Raw genomic sequence first — 20654 nt, 5'->3', positions numbered from 1 at the left:
AGCAGGCCAGCTTGGTTAAACAAGCTGACAGCAATCCTACCTGGCAAGTAGTTACTGAAACTTCCCCACCAAATCCCTGCTGAAGTTCTGCTAGAGCACTGTCAAACTGCCTCTGCAAAACATTTGAATTTGAGAAGGGTTTGGTTGAGTTTTTGTTTTAAATTTACTTTCTTAGAGAACAGCTCTTATTTTCTTTGCATTTGTGAGACACCAGCAGTGGAGCTGCAGTGTAAGAGTAGGGTACACCTCATAGAATAGAAGCACACCAACTTTGGAGAACAACGCAATGAATGAAATCACTCTTCTTACAAGCCTGCTTCAAATGTTGGTGCTGGAGGGCATCATAATTTCTGCAACTCAGCAACTTTTGGCTCATCAAAAGTATGTTGTAGTAAAAGGGAGGACAGCAGCTTTCATTTTACTGTGTAAAGAAGTGATACTCTAAGTCAAATTATCACAGTAAAAATTAGGTCAGAAAGAATCTCTAGAGGTCACCTGGTCCAATCTTCTACACAAAGCTGGGTCATTTTAACATTTGATTTGAATCCTTGGGGCTTTGTCCTGTCAAGGGTTGAAAATTTCCAAGCACATAGAGATTCTACAGCTCTCTGGGCAATCCATTAAATACTTAACCACTCCTGCTGTGAATGTTTTCTTTTTTTTTACTTACATCTACTTAAAATACCTCTTGCTGCACCTTGTGACTGTCATTGTGCAACTTTGACAAAACCCAGCTCCATCTTCTCCTTAGTCCCCATGTGGGTAGTAAAAGTGAAATTACATCCCCCCACATTCTTCTCCATGCCTTTTCTCATGCACTAAGCACCCTCGTCCCCTAACTGTCCTAATGGCCCTCCACTCCACTTGCTCCACTATGTCAACATCTCCATAGTATAAAGGAGCCCAGATGTGGGCTCACCAGGGTGAAGTCACCACCCTTGTCCTGCCAGTTACCTTTTTGCTCATAAAGCCCAGTATGCAGGCATCCTGTTCTCCACATGACACACCTTCCACTGTCCACTAACTTACCTAACTCACTTTCTTCTGATCCACGGAAAGGGGTACAATTTACCTGCATTTGGGATAAAAAACAGGCCAGAGCTTCTGTTACAAAGTTCACTCCAAGACAGAGAAGTATGCTTATCTGTCACATTCATTCTGCCTCTATTCAGGAGAGGTTTATGAAACAGAAAAGTTCCAATGTAAATCTTACTAACTATTCTACTAAAAAGTTGCTTTAAAACCCTCCATACATGTTGACTGCCAATTACATCTCATTCCTTTAGTGGATATAGAATTAAGGCACTCTATCTCTAAAATAAGTACAACTTCTAATTGTGCTGCTTTAAGTAATTTGGCTGCCTAACTCTTCCAGCTGGCTGTGGTTTGGTACCCACTCCCTGGCACAGCTCACTTTGTGTATCATTTCCGAATACTCTGTCCCCCTCTAAAGACCTACAAGACATGTCCCTGTGGTGTGCTGCTACAAGAGCTGTCACTTGATGCAGAGACATGAACACATGCTTGAGAAACAGTAGTGAAACAATGAGCAAGAGGCACGTTGCATTTTGTCAGCTGGAATGTTATGAAATAGCCACAAGAAAACTCAGCCATATTGTTCTAATTCATGATAGAGTAGATAGGGTCTTATTTTGGAGCATAAAAATGTAATCTATCCCAGTCTCTCTTTCCCCTTTCAAAGAGCAGTCTGTGTTGTCATCAAATTAAATTAACAGTTAAACACAGATTTCCAACCGGGATGGTACTTTCTATATAGACATACATTTAAAAACAAATTGTGGTGTTTAGATTGAGATCAAAATATTGCCCAGAATCCTTTCAAAATCAAGAACAGGCAAAAGAGAAAAGGGACTTCTTTATGATTTAAGAAGGATAAATATGAGATACAAACAACCAAAATGACAATATATGAGAAGTGATAGCAGATGTGTCAATCTGTTTTCTTCAGCTTCAAATTCACCCCTTTCATGTAAGTGCCAGCTTGCCCCGAAGCACTGTATGAACAAACAATTGCAGATCATCTAAAACCGGAAGATGGTGAGATCTCTTAAACAGCTTGTCCAAAGACCTATTGTGCCTGTGGGTTTATTCAATAAATTAAAAGAAATACCTCCTATGGGAAGCAAAAGACATAACAGAATGAAAAACATTTCCTGTCGGAGGAGTATTTTTAGACTTTTAGAGAGATGGGCAAATGAAAACTGAACAGAGCACTGCCAACTGGTTTCTCACTACATTACTCTCAGTAGGGTGCAACTCAACTGAAATTACTCTTTGGAGAAAAAATGAAAACATTAGTGCTCAGAAACCATCTTGCCATATTACAACAGTGGCAGAAAACAAAAGGATAAAGTAAATAAAACCTGAAAATAGAAATGGAAAATTTGTATTATCCTTCCTCTTGCAAAAAGGAGTTATAATTACTCAGTGGAGGTACAGTTCCATCATTGAATATCAAATCCAGGAAGCCAGTCCTTTGGAGAAGCCTAAGTCCAAGGCAGTGAAGAAGCAATCTCAAATGGACTAAAAAAAAACCAAAAAGGAATATTTTATTTGTTAGCAAAGCCTGTAACATACTTTGTACTTTCCTGGAAATCAGTTTGTCCATTTATGAGAACAAAAGCACTCATTAAAATTTAACTTGGCCAATCCAAATAATAGGCTACAGCTAGAGGAAAGCAGCACTTTTTCCAGTATGAATTTCAGGTGATGAAAGTAAGAAGACACAGTATCTTCCTTCTGAATGTCTGGCTTGGAGGATAACTGAAGATACACATAACAACAAGAATTAGAAATAGATAAAAGCCCAAACTAAATGGGTTCAAGCACATGGAACAGGAACTCAGAAATTAACAGGGGAGAAAAGAGAAAAACAAGTTCTCAGCTGCCACCAGGACAGTTTCTGCATCAAATGCTCATGTGCATCGTCACTAAGTGCAATGCTCAGAAATCTCTTTTTGACCTTACAGTCAAAGAGTCCTCATGGATAAATACTCTAAGTCAGATCTTTTCTCTGAGGGGACACAAAACAGATGAAGTAGGAAGATCCAGAAAAGACAGTTCTGGTTTCACAACTTGGGATGCTGATGCAAGCTGTTCCCATAGCCAGGACTGTGAGGATGATGACCCAGGGATGACAGCTTTAGGGTGGAAAACTGATGTTTGTTTTCACGAGCCACAGATACAGAACCTAACCTACTTAGGTCCAAAAACACAAACATGTGGTACCCAACATCTGGTTCCAGTACAACAACATGGCAAGCGTCAAGCACTGGAACTTCATCAAATCCTTCAAAAACACTCTCAACTTTCCCAGGGATTTAATAGTTCTCAGTTCACAAACAGAGTGGAAAAAACATGTAACTTGAAAGAGCCAGTCTGTACACATCTAGGAAAAACTAGAACTCAATCAGAAACCTTCCACATACATCTCCATTGATATGTGTTGTTGCTACAGGATAAGAATAGATTAAAAACATAATATAAATTATTTTGAACAAGCACAGCTTAAAAATCAGTACAAAATAACAGATACAAAAGTTTTAAAGATAAGTGAAGAAAGTAAAATTCCTAGGGCTGAATGGTGACCCAAGGCTTTGCTTCCTTTCTGCACTCTGGTTTGATTAGTAGTATTCACCAGCCAAAAAGAAAGCACACATTTGAGTACTCTGTTGGATTCCAGTCTGAAAGCTCAGTACCTTGCAAACTTGGACAACGAGTTGCAATGTCAAATTCCAGTGAAGTCTGAACCTTGCCCTTCCAGTTTCCATAAACTGAATGGAATATTTGGCCTCTTCCCCCACAATGCAGACACCTGGTTCAGTTAACGACCAGTGTAACACAGGATGTACAAAAGTTACATTGTAAAACATTAGCTTAATTCCAGTGACACTTATGCTCTCAAATTCTATACCATATAGTCAGAGGATCAACTATGAGCAGCATTATATCATGTTTAAAGACACTAAGATAGGATTGCCATTAAAACTTTCATTTCTAGTACCTTTTTACATTAAAATTTTAACCCTGCAACTCTGACACTGATACGATCTAATTACTAATCTATCAAGAGTGTTAAGCCCCACTTGGGCAGAACTCCCTCCAGGTTTCAATTATAATATTTATATCTGGAAGGAAACAAAATCCCAAAACAGGCTTAATACCTACACACTTATACAGGCACAACACTGCAGAAAAGTGAAGAGAGACTTCTGAAATGTTCTGCATCTGCAAACTGTCACAGCTGCAGTTCTTGTCATACAAGAGACTGCAAAACTGAATGTGCTGCAACTCCATTGTGAAGACAGCAGTCTGGGTTGTTAACATTTTAGAGGCTGCTCAAAATTACTTTTCAGTCTCATTGCTATTATTTTCACAAGTTCCTTTCCGATTACTTAAGCATTGCACACTTGGGGAATTCTGTCTGTCCTAGTTGTCAACCCCCATATTATCATCCAGTGTCTTCAGACATAATGTAGTTGGGAATGGGCAGAGTGCATTTACCAACATCAGAAATGTTGAACATATGTAGTTACTCTTAATGGCATTCCTCTCATAAGAGACCCACAACATTTCTGCCCACCAAATTTTGTAGTTATGGAACTCTTACAGCACTTAATGGAACGCACTTAGGTTGAAACTAGTCTGTGTGACAGTTCAGTGGTAAATACCAGCACACACAATTTTTTACCAAAAAACCTCCCAAAATCTTCCACAATACAGTTCTCACACATTGCATCAAAAAGCCCCACTCAAAGTGAAAACTGTAAATTAGTATGTTGGGGAGGGGGAAGTGCCCCGTTTTTAAATGTTTGGATGAAGACCAAGGTGACAAAAAGCCATTTAAACACGCTAGATCTTCATTTTGCTTCCAGGACAGTTAATCAGAACTCTACAAGGGATTATGTTCCAAACTCTCTTCTATCCATATAGGAAAATCTCTAGGTTAGGTATCAAGGTGCTTAAGGTTAAAGGACACTGTGTTCACACTTTAATGTCCAACATGAGCCTCCACTAATGCAGCTTGAGGCTGTTTCGTGTTGTCCTGTCACAAGCTGACTGGGAGAAGAGGCTGACCACCCACCTTGCTACAAGGAAACAGAGACTGACACCAGGTTCCCTCAACTGATTTAAACCCTTAAAGTATCAAGCAAGAGAATTTAACAAAGCTGACCTTCCAAGGCACCTATCAGCTGAAACTTGTGTTGTGAGCATTCACTATTTTTCATGGCTATGCTGTAATAGAATTCTGATACTGCAGATTAGCATCTCCAACATCCTTGCAGCTTAGTCACTGCTTGGCCAGCCAGCAGTGCAGGAGACACCTGGACCACTCCTGCCTTCTGCATCTGATGAGGAACCATGGCAACCTCCCCTCCTACATCACAGAGAACTTGCTCTGCTGTGCTCAACAGAAAGCCATCCTGGGTGAATGACCAGACTTAATCAGGAGGAGGAAGAGGTGAGGAAGGGCTGAGGCAACTACATGCAGCAACCCGATTTCACTGCTAACTAAGCTGCTGCAAGCTGCTAATTAAGGATGCTGCCTCCTGCTCCCCAGAGGCCAGGCAGGCAGGCAGGAAGGCTGCAGATGTTAAGCTACTACTAGTTTAAAAGCAGCTCTCCACAAAAAAGGCATACTATTTGCAGATAGTAATGTTTAATTAGTTGGTAACACACGGAGTATGACAGTAAATTAATCAGACCATTTAAGTTTAAGTGTCTAGATTTGGTTTATTATAACAGATTACTTGAATACATTCACATGATTTGCCATATTTTTTATACACATGCTGTGGCTTTCTATTACCATCTTTAGGAGAGAAAAATAAGCAGAAGAATCAACACAACTTAGGATTTCACTCAGATCTGTTCATTTCAAGCCATTCTGGACTTTTCACCCAGCAAACATATTTCAATCAGTCACTATAAAAACACATCTTTAACATATACTGGACTACTCACATACATTGGCATAAATGTATGTACAAATTTTGGCAGAATCAAGGCATTAAGTTATCTCTAGATATTTTTGCCAACTCTTCCCATGATATTTAGTTTACTGAGAGGGTCACTAAAGTATATTAGACACTTCATGAAAGCATAATAAGACTTAATTATGTAAGTGAAAGTTCATTTTCTTGAAGGAAAATGGCTTTAAAGGACAGCTGAGTTCAAATGGGAATTGAGGATGAATGCTTTTATTCCTTATTGAAAATCTCCCTTGGCTTTCCACTGCTGAAACCACTGGAAATGTTGTTGCTCATTTCCACAGATCCAGGACCAGGTTTTTTTATTTAAGCAGCTTATACATGAGCAGATAATAAAGATAGAAAACTTGTCAGCAAAGTAAAGCTCTACCAAAAATACTCTTTACAGTTGTAAAATACTCTTGCAAAGAAAACTATATGTCAATAAAGAGCCAGATCATTCTGATGTGGTGCATAGTGAGAGACACATCTGTCACATGTTGCTTCACATTCAAAACTCTGTGGATCCAAGAGTACAGGCCTAACATCTTTAGGTGTCACCTGCTGCTTAAACTGGAAATCCCCTGTGCACTCTAACATTCCATTAAAAATTATTTGTGAATGGTGCCACGAACTGAGCAGCAACCTTTCTCTCCTTAGGCCAGTAGACAGGTTTGTGATATAAAATGCTTAAGTCAAAGAACTAAAATTAAAAGAAGATAGAAAATCAATCAATTATTCTCTTGGCCTCATGTCAAAGCTATTACGGTTATTTTGGCTGCATATACAAAGACTGTAGATGAGGAGGACAGGCCTCCTTTAAAACCTGACTAGAGCTGAGCCAGGAGCCTCTAACTCTGCAGGCCCTGGACACCGGCTGTCCTAGGGCAGGATTAACAGAGCACAGGCTGCAAACCCCATCTTCATCTCATCCCTCTGGATGCCACTACATCTTGGGATGCGGGTGTAGGATGTCCTGCACAGAAGTTATAATTTTGAGGGGGTTCTGAAGAGGAAATCTCCATGGCATTTTTACTTGTCTTTACTGCTTTAGAGATTAAGGTATTGGGGTAGAAAATAATTCCCACATATATCTCCTAGTGCATAACCATGTTGCTTGCACAGTGGCTCTAGAGAAATATTTTCCAAAAAGCGCTATTATACTGAAGGTGTTGGAATGAAGGTAAAGAAAACATATTTTGCAATGAACATTTCTTTATTCTCAGCTAATAGGATGGGAATTTTTAAGTACTCCAATCAAAACTTTCAATGTACTTTTTAATTTGGCAGTCATCTATTGAATTTTCCTTTACAGCCATCAAAAGTCATCATTGTGATATATTTGATTTTCTAAGCTGAAAAAAAAATTGAACTATAGATTTCCTACTGAGAATGCAATAATTTGAATAATGGGACCTTTAAAAGTTACAATAATATAAACAGTTATTTCCTTTTCACCCAATAAAATGTGGTTTTTTTCACCTCCTCAAGCACATTTGCTTTGCCATAGGCAGGGTAAAGCTCCAGAAACAAAAAAAAACCTTCACTTCCTAAAAATTGAACCAGTCCTTTTCCAATAAAGACTTAATAGGAAGGAACAAATAAATATTTATAAATAAATAAAGGAACAAGTTCTTCATTAATAATGCTATTTTATGATAAAACCAAACTGAGTGATCATTAGGATGCATGCCTGAAATAAGAGGGAGAATAAGATCAAAATTATGTATGTGCAGTTTCTTCTAAAACATCGATTTAAATAATTTGTACATGTCTTCACTGAATAATTGAGTATTTGTAAAACATCTTGAAAATAACAACTCTGAAACTAGTGGATATTGGGTTATGAGACAATTGACAAACAGTGACACCAATACACAGCAACAACATTGACCCAGTATGGGAGCTGGGATTCAGGTGCACCACAATCAAAAGACCCACCACGGGGACTGCTGGGACAATGACAGCAATGACACCTGTGACACCTGTGCCCAAATGAGGACTTGTGCAAAGCAGTGGCCAGGCCACCCGCCCCACTCAGACACAATACAGAGATGTGAACACTCGCTTGTCCTGACAGACTGAGCTCAAATCTTCCCAAAATTGTTCTCACAACAAAATCATCTGTTAAGGTTATTTTTTTTTCTAATGTAAAGATGATTTTTTTAAAACTACACTCACCCATACATCTCAATTACTCCAAAAATCAGCCCCTATCCATAGCAAAGGTGCCTTCAAAACACAAAACCACACTTTGTTAAACATCCATTTCTTAATTGTATGAAAGACACTCACCTGGGTTCAAATGCCACATAAACACTTTGCCAGAAAACAGTGCTGCAACATCACATGACAAGGCACTGAATCAACTGTAACTATAAATTATATCCCTATACTGAAATCATGTTATTAGTAACATAATATACCCTTCCCAAAAAAGCTTTGACTATTTGACTATGTACCAAATTAACTAAAACCCCAATACTTTTAAATTTGCAGTCTGAAGATGTGCTGTGCTATGTGGTTTGATGACATACAGATCTGAAAACAACGCCCCAAGTGTCCATCATTGAAAACAGAGAGATTCAGTTAGATTTACAGATCAGAGATCATGCTGTGAGTCTTGGACTCAGTCAGGAAACCCTGCAAATGAAATCTTAAGTATCTTATACTTTTTGATGTACTTTATCAAATTGTAAGTTGATAAGCAGCAAACAAACTTAGTGTGACCAGCTACTGTCTCACTTGTCCACAGGAGGCTTTTTTGCCACTGATGCTGCAACAAAGTTCTTCAAAATCATGCATTGTTAACTATCTAATAATTCAAGCATCAAGATGAAATATTGCTAAGAGCAACTTCTGATCACAAGACTTCATAATAACCCATTTTTTAAAACTGCTAAAAATCTTCACTGTCTCTTTCAACATTAGCTAGGATCATGCCTAAAGTCACCACCCCCATGTTGACACTCCATCCCAACTGGTAAACGTTGACAACTTTTATACCCTAAGCAAACAGAAGACATAGGAGCTCATTCAGGGTAAGAGGCAGCCCTTGCCCTTAAAAACCATATTTTGTAATCTTGTGTCATCATGGTGCCTAGTTTGGCTGTGGATGCCAAATCACTGTGTAAGGTAACAATTTTTCAATGGCTTCCGCATCCCACTAAAACAATGGGGCCGTCTTATTGATGGATCTAGTTATTACTATACCTTTGGAAATGGAAAGAAAAAGGCTGCCTTCTGATACCAGTGCTCTAGGACGCACTACTAAACAGTTAACCAAGAAACCTCATCACCATGGACAGGGCGGAGAACTTCTTAAACAAAAAAATTTCTTCTCCTGCTATAAAGGGCTCTGCATAACCAATTTGCAGAGTAATTGCTACCAAGAAACAATGCCACATTCTTTGAATACATTCATCCACATGGTATGGTATCTGCAGCCCAACATCGACGACATCCAAGTTAAACGAATAAATATTTGCATTGCAAAGTTGGATTTGTCTTGGAATACAATCGCTCCTCATGTGGTTTTGACACATGTGTTGTCAAATAAATCACAGCTTGCTGGGTGTGCACATTAAAAATAATTTGTCTATCTTTTCAGAAGGCATCACATACTTCAGTTTAAGAGGTGTGAAACTGGGAGTTGAAGGTTTTACAGGCCTGGGACAGGCTATACATTGCGCCCGTCGAGGGAACCTCGAATATCCACCCCTCCATCGCCGTGGATGCCGGCTCTCGGCACTGACACCCACAGCGGCCCCGACGCGTGGAGCCCCATCTCGCCGTGCCCCCACCACCGGGCAGGCGCTGCTGTTGCCCCTCGGGGCTGCCCCGCCGGGACGGGCGGGCTGTGGCGGCGCACGGCGAGGGCGGCGCGACGGGTGCCCGTCCCCCGGGGGCGGGCGTGCCTACCTCGGACTTCCACACGACGTAGGCGGCGGGGCGAGGCTCAGGCGGCGAGGGCTGCCCCTTCCTCTGCTGCAGCCAGCGCCGGGGCGAGGAGAAGATGCTGTTGGCGGGGCCGCTCAGCGCCAGGGCCGAGGGCGTGCGCGATAGGAAGGGCAGCTCGCAGCCCGGGCTCCGCTTTCCGCGGAGGCTCTCCTCGTCGAAGAGCGCGCTGCCCGGCGGCGACCGCTCCAGCGGGGTGCTGGGGGTGGAGAAGGAGGCGCCGAGGGGCGGCGGGGCGCCCCGAGGACCGCGGCGCTCCCCTGGGGGGCTGCCGGCACCCCGCGCCCGCGGCGCCCGCCCCGCGCTCTCGCCGTCCTCCCGGCCGCCGCCGATGATGGCGGGGTCGAGGCTGCGCGTCTGGCGGAGCCTCCGCTTAGAAAGGCTCTTGGCGGCGGCGGGGGCGGCGGCGGCCGGGGAGGAGCAGGAGAAGACGCTGCTCAGCAGGCTCTGCGCCGACATCGCGGCGGGCGCTGCCCCGTGCACGGCGGGGTGCCCGGGGGTCCCGCCGGGGCTCTCGCTGCCTCTGCTTCCAGCCCCCGCCGCGGAGGGGCTCTCGGGGCGTCCCTCACTCCCAGGATCAGCCCCCGGCGGCGCGGCCCGACGGTGGCACCGCGGGGCTCATGGCGGCGTCCGGCGCTGGGGCTGCTCCGGGGCTGCCGCCGCGGTCACTTTGCTGAGAGGGAGAGGGAGGGAAAAAAAAAGTTACGAGAGAAAAGGGGAGGGGAGACGGCAGCAGCGGAGCTTTTATCTGGGCTCGCCGCAGGCTGCCAGAGTCACTCCCCCCCCGGCCGCGATGTGCGCGGGAGCCGCGGGCCGCCCACCCCACACAGGCACGGCGTAAGGTCCAGGGCTGGCGGGGTCCGTCTGCCCCTCCCGGGGCGGGGAGAGCCGGTCCCGGTGTCGCCCGCACCCCGGTGCCGCCGCGGGACGCCCCGCCGGGAGCGCAGGGGCGGCAGAGCCGCTGGGCTGCGCCGGCACCGGGGCTGTGGATCCCAGGCGCTGCCACAGTGGCACGACGTGGTTGTGTTTTGGGGAGGGATGGAGTAGTGAGGGACAGATGGTTTTCGGAGCTATCGTTCCAGAGGCGCAGCCGAGGAAAGCCCCGGTCTTACTCTTCTGAGCCCCTTCCTGCCTGGGCTGCAGGTTATGCGACCCCCGCGTCTGCCCCGGCTGTGTCGGAGAGAGCTGAGGTCTTCAGGAAAAAATTCCAGCGGGAGGCAGGGTGCTCGCACTGTGCAGCACACGGGATGGGCTCTACAGCGGAGCTCGACCAGTAATTATGTTCTGGCCATGTCTCTCTTTCCATCCCATGACAAAACACCTACTTTTGAGAACACATGGTCGTGAGTTCCACAGGCAGTCTGGGTCACCCAAGACCTGTAAATCTTCTGCTGAGGACCTCACAGCAGCAGAAAAAAAAGAGAGTGTGACCACTGAAGCTAAGCCTCCTCAGAACAAGGGACTAAACATGTTGCGTCCTCCAGTGAGACTTTCTCTTCTCTCTCTCCAAGGATAGGCAACGAAACTTTTACCAGAAAAAGAGAACAAACTTGGGAAAGGCAAAACTAAATAAATGCAGAAACAGAATGCATACAGAGGAACAATAACATGCAGCTCCATGAAGGCAGCCCCAGCCAGCTCCTTCCTCACCTGGAGTGAAGGAAACAGTCCCTCGGCCTTAGAATCTGACTTCTACCCACTCTCCAACTGGGAATCTTAAGAGTCCTCCCCTCACAGGAAGCAGTTCAACAGCAATGCTTGTCAGGTTCTTCCTGGACCCTCCACAGCAGCGTTTACTTTGTTTCAACTTTATTAAGTAACCATTATGGGTGTGTTCAGTTCTGTTGTTCTTTTGTCAGTGAAGACTACAGCCGTTTTTGAAATCAAAAGCCAAACACAAAACCAAATCCTGTTTTTCTTCCATACCCATACCCATACTTTTATTTAGAGAGGGAGTGGAAAATGCCTAAAGACAGACTACTAAAAACTCCTGAATATTCGCTGTCTTGAATACTCGCTGTCTCAGACAAACTCACCGTTAGACAACTGCCTCCATGGAGCCTAAGCATCCTTCTTTTGACTTGAAAACTCACCAGCTCCACGGTCTCCCCAGAACTGTCGCAGGCAACTTTTAGAAAATTGCCTTAGAAAAAGACAGGCTATTTTGAAAAAAAAAAAAAAGTGCTTGAGCACAACAAAATGGGTATTTTCCTCTCATGCTGCATTTTCTCCTCAAACCCTAGTGCAGGGTTATGTTATTCTCCCTGACATCCTGGAGCCTGTACAGGTAAATGCTCTGTGGCAGCATTTTCTGTTTTCATCAATAGGGGGAGCAGACAATTCCGTTTTAGCTTTTTTTAAGGTTCATAAAGAGCAACAGCACGCGAGTCTATCCAATTTCAAAGGTAAGTGTTCTGATTTTAGGTAATGTTTCCAAAAGGATTTTTTTGTCTGCAAATTAGCTTTCCCTCTTATTTCAATAAACTGTACTATTGCCTAATTCTATGTTCCTCCACAGCTAAGGTTGCAGCTGTTTCTGTTTAAAGCTTCATTTTTTCCTCCTCATTAATGCCTTCAATAAGGTCTCATGCTTGAGACTAAAAAGAAGGTCTGAAGCAAAAAACAATGATCCATGTCTGTTTCTGCAGTTCTGTGCCCATAGTAGCAATTTGGTTGAGAGACACATCTGCAATACAACTATACAGATGTGTGGCTTCAAGTAATCATTTTTTTTTGTCCTCTACATATCATAGGACCATAAAGGGACAGGAAGACACGAGGAAAAAGGCAAACGGAGAAATTCAGAGTTATCAGGAGCTCTTTACTTGAGGAGTACAGAGGAAAATCACATATGCTTCCAAAAGCCACCAGAAACAGTTTCTGCCATTCTCTGTGAGCTACACTGCCCTCTTTGAAGAGCTGATACTCTTGGGAACAGCCAGGTGCCAGCGGACAAACATCCAACTCAGATCTTTACACATTGCACACGCAGCCTGTGAAAGGACAACACAATCAGGTAAGTGCATAGTTAGAAGCATATGTCACCTCACGCGTAACTGCTCTAAACGAAGTGGGAGCAAAGCATACTTATTTCCACTTGCTTCAGTCCAGGCATTACTACTGCTCAGCTGGATTTCCTCATGAAAGCCCCCATGAAAAATTGATAGTTTTCACGAGGCAGAGACCTGGAGCATCACAGCTGCAATTCAAAGAGCATATGTATATAAATGCTTCATGTAGACAACTTCACTACCTGTCCCAGCTGCTGTCTGCATCTTTCAAGGGAAACAGCACTAAAAAAACTTACCGATTCTTTTTTTAAATTTCTGTTCATTTTCACTATGAACTATGTTATTGTAAGACCTGGCAGCACCACCCTGCAGTTAGGCACAGGAGCTCTAGTGGGAATGGTACAGGCACAGGACAAAAAGACAGTCCTAGTCCTCAAACTTTAGCAGTAACTTCCAGACACAAGATACCAACTGTGCAGCCATATCTGCAGAGAAATAGTGAGTTGGTAGTAGTTGACCTGCTATTGGTCATCAGCCTGTCTCTTCCAAAGCAAAACTTTGTGTAACACCTGTCATTGCAACCATAACTTTGCAACAGCAGTCAAGAAACTCTGCAGTCCTTCCTAGACCTAAGGTAGCAATACAGACTTTGGATGTGCTAAATTCTGGAGCTAGAAAGGCTGTCCTAACAGTTTGCATGTTTGTTGTTTGTGGGGTTTTTATAGTGAAAGCTTAAATCTGACTGCCCATCACCACCTTATGCTGCAGTCAGCTGACTTGCTGCAACATGAATGATCACCTCTCAGCTTTTCAAATCTGTATTTCTGAAAGTGAACAAGAGCTATACAGGTCTATAATGCATTAAAAATTCAGAAATATGAATGACTAACATTTATTCATGAAAAGTGTTGTCAAGCACTGGAACAGGCTGCCCAAGGAAGTGTGTAGTCACTATCCCTGGAGGTGTTTAAAAGACCTGAAGACGTGGCACTTAGAGACAGGGTTTAGTGGTGGCATTGGCAGTGTTAGGTTTACAGCTGAACTTGGTGATCTTGAGGGTCTTTCCAATCTAAATTATTCCATAATTCTACTCATGTAGAATTCCATAATTCTACTCATGTAGAATATGTATTCATTGCCTTGATCTTCACCAATAGTCTCCCAGCTCTTTGTGCCTCAAGGTGAAAAATTTGGCAATAACAGAAAAGGACCAAGTCACGGATCTGCTCTCGAGAATGCCCATCGATATCTGGGGAGCCAGCTGGGATGCATCTAAGGATGCTCAGGGAGCTGGATGATGTCACTGCAAGGCCACTTTTTATGTTTGAAAGGTCATAGAGATTTGGAGAGGTACCTAATGGCTTGAAAAAGGCTAAATGTTGCACCTGTCTTCAAAAAGAGCAAGGACTATCCAAGGAGCTACAGACTGGTGGCTTCACTTTGGGAAAATCACAAACATAAGTTCACCTGGAAGACATTTCTGGGCATATACAGGAGGAAAAGGTGACTGGAAAGACCCAGCATAGATTTACCAAGGGCAAATCATACATGACCAACCTGATCACCTGCCTTGATCCATGGATGATGGGAGAGCAGGAAGGATGGGAGGCTTTTGGCACAATCTCCCTCAGCTTCCTTCTTGAGACAGAGAAAAACTGATTGGATCATAGTGAGTAATGGTTCATACTCTACAGGGAAGTTGGTTACAAGTGAAGTTCTTCATAAGTCTGTCCTGTTTCATATCAATAGACTGGAGAGGACATGGAGTGCACTTTAATCCAGTTTGTGGACAACATTAAATTAAGGCCTGTAGGCAACATAAGCTCCAGGGAAGGGCTGCCATTCAGAGGGCCCTAGATTGGCCAGATGAACGTGAAAACAGGGATCTTAGGAAAGTCAGTGGGGACATGGCACTTGGTGTGGACTAACTCCACACATTTCTTTGCTCTGGGGAGCAGCTCTTCTGGGAATGAGCCCAGATACCCTGATGGTCAATAAACCGAACCTGATCCAGAAGGGAGCCCTTTCGAGAATGAAGGCTAAGAGAATCCTGGGCTGCATCAACAGAAGCATAGTCAATACAATGAGAAAAGTGATTATTTGCTTTTACGCAGCATTCAACAGACCTGGAACGCTGTCTAGATTCTGAGACGGCAGCAGTGCCCTTCAGTGCCAGCCCGCACAATTCCCTGGAACATCCCGGGGGCGGGGCCGGGGCCGGGGCGGGCGGGGGCGGAGCTTCGTGTCCATGCCCCGCCCCGTTCTGGCCCCGCCCCGGGCCGCGCGCGCCGCCCGGAGCCGCTGCGCCGATGCCACGTGGGAGGCGGCGGAGCCGCCGCCGCCGCCGGGTCGGACCCGCGGCCCCGCTGACGTTGGGGACGGCGCTCGCGGGCCGCCGGGAGGAGGGGAGGTCGCGGAGCCCCCGGGACCGCGCCGGCATCGCCGAGACCCGATGGGTGCTCGGCCCGGTGGCGCCCGGCTCGCGGCTCGGCCTCCCGGGCCTAGAGGCGCTGGCGGCGGCGGCCGGGCCTAGAGGCGGCTCCCCGCCCTGGGCGGCGCCGTCGCTGCTGCAGGTGCCGGCGGCGGCCCAGCCGGCCCCGCGGCGGGACGGCAGCGACTTGCCCGCGGGTGCGCCCGGCGCCCTGGCCGTGCTGCGCCTCCAGCCTGGCGCCGAGGGCTCGGCGCGGGCAGCGGCGGCGGCGGGGGCCGCGCCGCGCCTGCGGACCGTCTACGTGAACCCGCGCTGGCTGGAGCGGCAGGCCGCGCTGGGGGCGGCGGCGGCGGCGGCGGCGGCCGCCAGCCCTTGCGCCGAGGCGGCGGCGGCGGCAGCGGCGAGCGGCGCGGCCAGCGGCCCGGCCGGGGCCCCGGCGGCTGCGGCAGCGGCGACGGCGGCGGGGCAGGGCGAGGCGGCGGCGGCGGAGCCGGCCACCCCCTACGTGGGGCTGCGGCGGCCTCTTGGCTACAAACTGGCCAAGGCCACCAAGGAGCGGATCTGGCGGGGGGAGTTCATTGACCTCTTTTCCTTGCTCCACACAGAGCTGGCCCCTGAGCACGGCCCGCGCCCGGGGGACACGCTGGACCAGTGGGTCTCTGCCTTCCTGGTGTACGCCAGCGTGCTGTGCGAGAAGCACCCGGCGCGCTGCGGAGCCATGTTCAAGTACCTGGACACCATCCGAAAGCTGCACGCCACCTACGGTGGCACGTCCTGGATGAACTACGATGAGGACTTCCGGCGGCGGGCAGCCAAGAACCCCTCTCTGCCCTGGGGTGATGTCGACCTGGACCTGTGGATGAAGTGGATGGCGCCCCTCAAGTCACTTGTCCCTAGACGACTGCGTGGTGAGGGCGAGACACAGCCCTCGCCGGCCCCGCCGCCCCCGACGGCACAGAGCCCGAAGAAGGAGGAGAAAAGCCAGGTGTGATGAGCCGATGGCCGCGTGTTTGCCCGCTCCGCTGGCTGGGCGCGGTGCCCCCTCGGAGGGGAAGAGGAGGAAGGGGCACTTGGGTGCCCTTGCCTTGGTCGGCGGCTCCCGTCTCACGGCAGTGACCCTTCGTTCCTACTGATCATGGGGACATGGTGTCACGGGTGCCCTGCTGGCCACCGGGGGAGGTGTGGGCGTTGATGGAGACTGGGCAAATAATTGTTTGTAGCATTTAATGCTCTGTCCACTAGAAAATGGAAACCTTACACATTCCCCTCCCTGATACATAATTTCATTTTCCTGAAGACATTAGAAGAAAGATGGTTTGTGTTTTTTTTCCTCTGAGTTGTCTTTAAAAATACGAACTTTCTCAGCAGTACAGTTATCCGTATGTAAGACAAAGAGTACAGACTTTCCTGTTACTATGGGAGCATGTGGGTAGTTGCAGGCTGTGTGGGAGGGCAGCAAAACTGATGTGAATAAAGATAAAATTCAATATGAATGGCTGCAGCTTGCAAATTTACCGTGAATTGAAGATTAAACTTGGTTTGGGACTCGGTAGATTTAATCCACAAGTTATAACCTGTTTTGTGGGAAAAGATGGGGAGAGTGATAAGGGCAACTGGGGAGGAATTTGTATACTTTTTTTTGCTTTGAGTATAGACATCACTGAATTGGCATAACCCCGGGTATACACAGACAGGTCTACCCTTTCTCCTGCTTGAGGCGTGACACCGAGCTCCAGCCACAAAGGGCTGCCTGCCTATATTAGGGGTTGTGCTGCTTCTCTTACACTGGTAGCTGTAGTCTGCCAAATCCCTAGCACAGAAAATGCTGAATCCTGAGTTGTATGCCAGCTGAATGGTAGCACAGAGATTCTGTAATACTGAATATATTTATTTCTAATCAAATTTTTAGGACTATAGGAAGAACCTTTGCATTCTTGAAGAATTTTTGCTAGCTTATCAGATGCTATGCTTCCTGGGATTGCCAGCATAGAGTAGCTCAGTTGTTTGACTTAGTTAGCCTGATCTGGGGAGGTAGGATCCTTTTTCGGGTCATCTGGATGTGTTTGGTGTGTCCTCTCTTTTAATACCCATAAAAATTACTTTGCTAGACCAATTCTGGCAAAGAAAGGGAGCAGACACCACACAGTAATATAGATAAACCCAGGCCTGTTGGCCTTGAGCCTTCTGTGGTTGATGCTGTCTGTTTCTGCAGCTTTTCTGCTGTGTCATGTATATTTCTCCACTCTCGAGAACAGCTCAGTTCTTGTTCTTCCACAGATCTCAGTTGAGCACCAGATGGGCAATGGCTTATAGCTTTCAATATCTGAGACTGGACCCTCAGCTTGTCATGTTAACCACTCTTGTAACTTCCACAGTAGCTGGTCTGGCAGTGTAGAGCTTTGCTTTGTTGCTGGCTGAGGCACCAGAGGTCTCAATCCCCTTTGATTTCCTGGAAACTTCCCAGCTGATTTTTAACAGTGGCATTGATACATATTTTTTCCCCCAGAAAGTGTGTAAAGGAAAAATATTTAACTGACTTACAAAATACTGGAAGTTTAATGTTTGTAAAAAGAGTAGTGCTTTAGCAGCACAATGAAAAAGTAAAAGTTGTGCAATTGTTCAATGTGGTTTCAACCACTTTTCTATTATTAGAGCAGTTTTTAATTGGTAGCACATAGTCTCTTATAACTGTTTAAAAATGTTCTTAACTGAAACAAGGGTTTAAGCAGCTGTTAAATGTAGATGAGGCCTAGGATAAAACACGATTTTATCACTGGCAAGGGAGCAGCAAGAAAATGTTTCCTTGTAAGTGACCTGCGTGTTTCCCCCAGACCTCCCCAGTGCCTTGCAAGCTCTAATTTTGTTGTGTAAAACTACTTCAGCAAAATAAGACACGACATCACACTTGGGCAAAAGAACTGGAGAATTAAAATGGGAGAGAATAACCTTTTATGGACTTAGGACCTTGGCCAGAACCTAAGCTTTTCAACATTTGTGCTGTCAAGAGGAAGGGATGTTTTACAAAAACCTTTTTCAAATGGTTGGTTTGAACTGATGTTGAGTTTGTCATTTCAAGGGATAGCGTTAGGCAGCATGACTGAGTTCCATTTCTCCTTTCAGTCAAAGGCTGGAATTTCTGTGTCATATAGTTCAGTGCCTGTATATCTGGTTCTGCATTTCCACAGATGGTTGAGCAGTAAAAACAAAATCAATATAAACAATGTCTGAAGCTAGCTGTCCTTTCCAAGGCACTGGTGAAGAGCTATAACTTTGTTTTACATGGAAAGAACAGAGTGGGAAACTCTTTTGGTTTGATTGTGATAATTGGCATGTATGTAGGATAGCTGAGATTCATTCCTGCAAATTTATGTCTGTATGTATAACTTCAGACAATTCTCTTTTTTTCCCCAGACTCCATGAAAACAGGTGGCCAATTGGGATGACAGTCAGACTAAGTGGGTGAGTTTATTTATAACACTGACTAACTTTGGATCTTAAATATTTGCAGATTTGTTAAATACAGAATTTCTTATTGGTGCCAACAGCCTGACTCCGTTGGTGTTTAAGTGGAGCTCTGGTATTCTAGTGCATTCTTTTACCTCTGCTTCTGTTGCGTTGCAAGCTGTGCTAGAGAAGACGTAGGAAATTCATTTTACCCAATCAGCAATTGTAACAATGGACTACAAACCTGCAAAACAAGCCAGTTTGCTGGAAAACAGGAATTCCTGCAGCGCAGCACTTGTCACAGACTATCCAAAGAGGGCAAAGATTCAGGAAAGTGAATAAATTGAACATTGGTTGAAGGAGGTCAGGAACAGTCTCCTGGAGGAGAACCCTGCCCTAAAATACTACTATGAAAGTATAAGCTAATTTAATGTGCAGATTAAACCTTCTCATTTGACCAAACTTGTGTGCAATCCTGGATCTTTGCAGATTACAACCGGACACTTCAAAACCCTATGTATTATATTTGTTTAAAAAAAATCATAATTTGTCTTGTTACAGCTGTTATTTTTGCCATTTCATTGAGAATATTTACAACATTAATGTGTATTTGACTCAAAACAGTATCATACACTTGCTATAATAACTCAGGTTGTCAACAGAATTATTCTGTGAGGCTCAGTATTACCTCTCCATTGTTCTCTAAAAAATGTGTTAACCATTGCTGTCTTTGCCAGATAGCTCAACTGTGCATTAAAAAATTCATCAACTACAGTCATTGACTTAAATTATAATTCTGTTTTTATCCTTGTACAATTTAAGATCCTGACCATCAGACTACAGCTTTGTAGTCTGGTGCTCATGAAAATCCTGTTCACTGGTTCTCGGTTTAATTGTTCTGCATCTCAGTGTTTTGTTTTCTTTTCCTTTTTCCTTGCATACTAGGGGTTATGGTCAAGGTAATACTATGATCCAGTAACGCACATGATGGTAAGGGTTTGCCTTTAGTTGTTTCAGGAAAAAGCTGCCATTATCTCCTCTCCTTTACCTTTCTCAATAGTTCAATAACATGCATAACATGAAGTGTTTGTAAATTGATATCAAACTGTTTGTGACTTCACCTAAATAAATTTTTATATTCAAATGCTGTTCTTAATCTTAGTGGTTTTTTTCCTCCTTTGTTCTTGTGTTGCTACTGCTGTTTTGTAATCACTTTTTTCCATCGTCTGACCTTTTTGCAAAATAATCTGATTTTCAGTTACTACAACCAGGTTTTAACTATTAGGAGAAAACAATTCAGCCACTGAAATTTTCTTCCAATATTTTGTATAAAGACTTAATATCTGTAGTTGTTGTAGCTTACCCATCTTCCAGTTTTTGAGACAGGGATAGGTGCTAGTCCCTGATCTGTCTGAAAATGAAATAGCTACTATACTAAAATACCAATATTTTAATGGCCTGCAAACAAACTGATCCAGTGAATGCTGAGATTGCTGTATTCAATACAGTAGAACATAGAGCACTTTTACAGATGAAATTAGGAGTTACAAAAGTACTTTTAATTTTTGAGAAGGGGCTTAAGCTTAATTATCAGATCATTTGTGCCATTTTTCACTTGTCTTGTTTTTTGAAGAAATCAGAACTTGGTTACTTCCTGGTCCATGCTGCATTTGTTACCATGATTGCTACATGAAGTACATGCCTGCTGCATTGTTGCAGGCATCTCCTCCTGAGGAAGTGGTGTAGTAATAGCAGGATTTGGGGAGAGATGTGGGAAAGACGGGGATGTGTAGTGAGGAAGGATGAGCAAATACTGGTCTC

The 20654-nt window shown here is 44.8% G+C and overlaps 2 protein-coding genes across 3 annotated transcripts in view; one reads left to right on the top strand and one right to left on the bottom strand.

Annotated features, from left to right (window-relative positions):
• Positions 1-10560, bottom strand: part of ARHGAP6 (Rho GTPase activating protein 6) — a 310649-nt gene extending 300089 nt beyond the window's left edge. Inside the window, exon 1 of the mRNA XM_071562475.1 lies at positions 9912-10560. Coding sequence (XP_071418576.1) covers positions 9912-10406 — 495 coding nt within the window. The 5' untranslated portion in view covers positions 10407-10560. The remainder of the gene's footprint in view (positions 1-9911) is intronic.
• A 4694-nt stretch (positions 10561-15254) lies between these two features.
• LOC139675051 (coiled-coil domain-containing protein 8 homolog) lies at positions 15255-19981 on the top strand. 2 transcript variants are annotated; one of them, XM_071562347.1, is made up of 3 exons: positions 15255-16374; positions 18801-18848; positions 18935-19981. In XM_071562347.1, the coding sequence occupies exons 1-2, from the start codon at positions 15268-15270 to the stop codon at positions 18807-18809; spliced, it is 1116 nt and encodes a 371-aa protein (XP_071418448.1). In that variant the 5' UTR covers positions 15255-15267; the 3' UTR covers positions 18810-18848; positions 18935-19981. The 2 variants fall into 2 exon arrangements, with proteins under 2 accessions (XP_071418448.1, XP_071418370.1); XM_071562269.1 differs by having other exon boundaries at positions 18801-19981.
• Positions 19982-20654: the final 673 nt, after the last annotated feature.

The sequence above is a fragment of the Pithys albifrons genome, chromosome 1, assembly GCF_047495875.1.
Source record: "Pithys albifrons albifrons isolate INPA30051 chromosome 1, PitAlb_v1, whole genome shotgun sequence".
NCBI classification, from domain to species: domain Eukaryota; kingdom Metazoa; phylum Chordata; class Aves; order Passeriformes; family Thamnophilidae; genus Pithys; species Pithys albifrons.
Note: the sequence above shows the minus strand (reverse complement) of the source record. Positions and strands in the feature narration are given on the sequence as shown.

Excerpts from the sequence above, each read along its gene's own strand:
- LOC139675051 (XM_071562347.1), top strand. The coding sequence starts at position 15,268 with ATGCCACGTGGGAGGCGGCGGAGCCGCCGCCGCCGCCGGGTCGGACCC.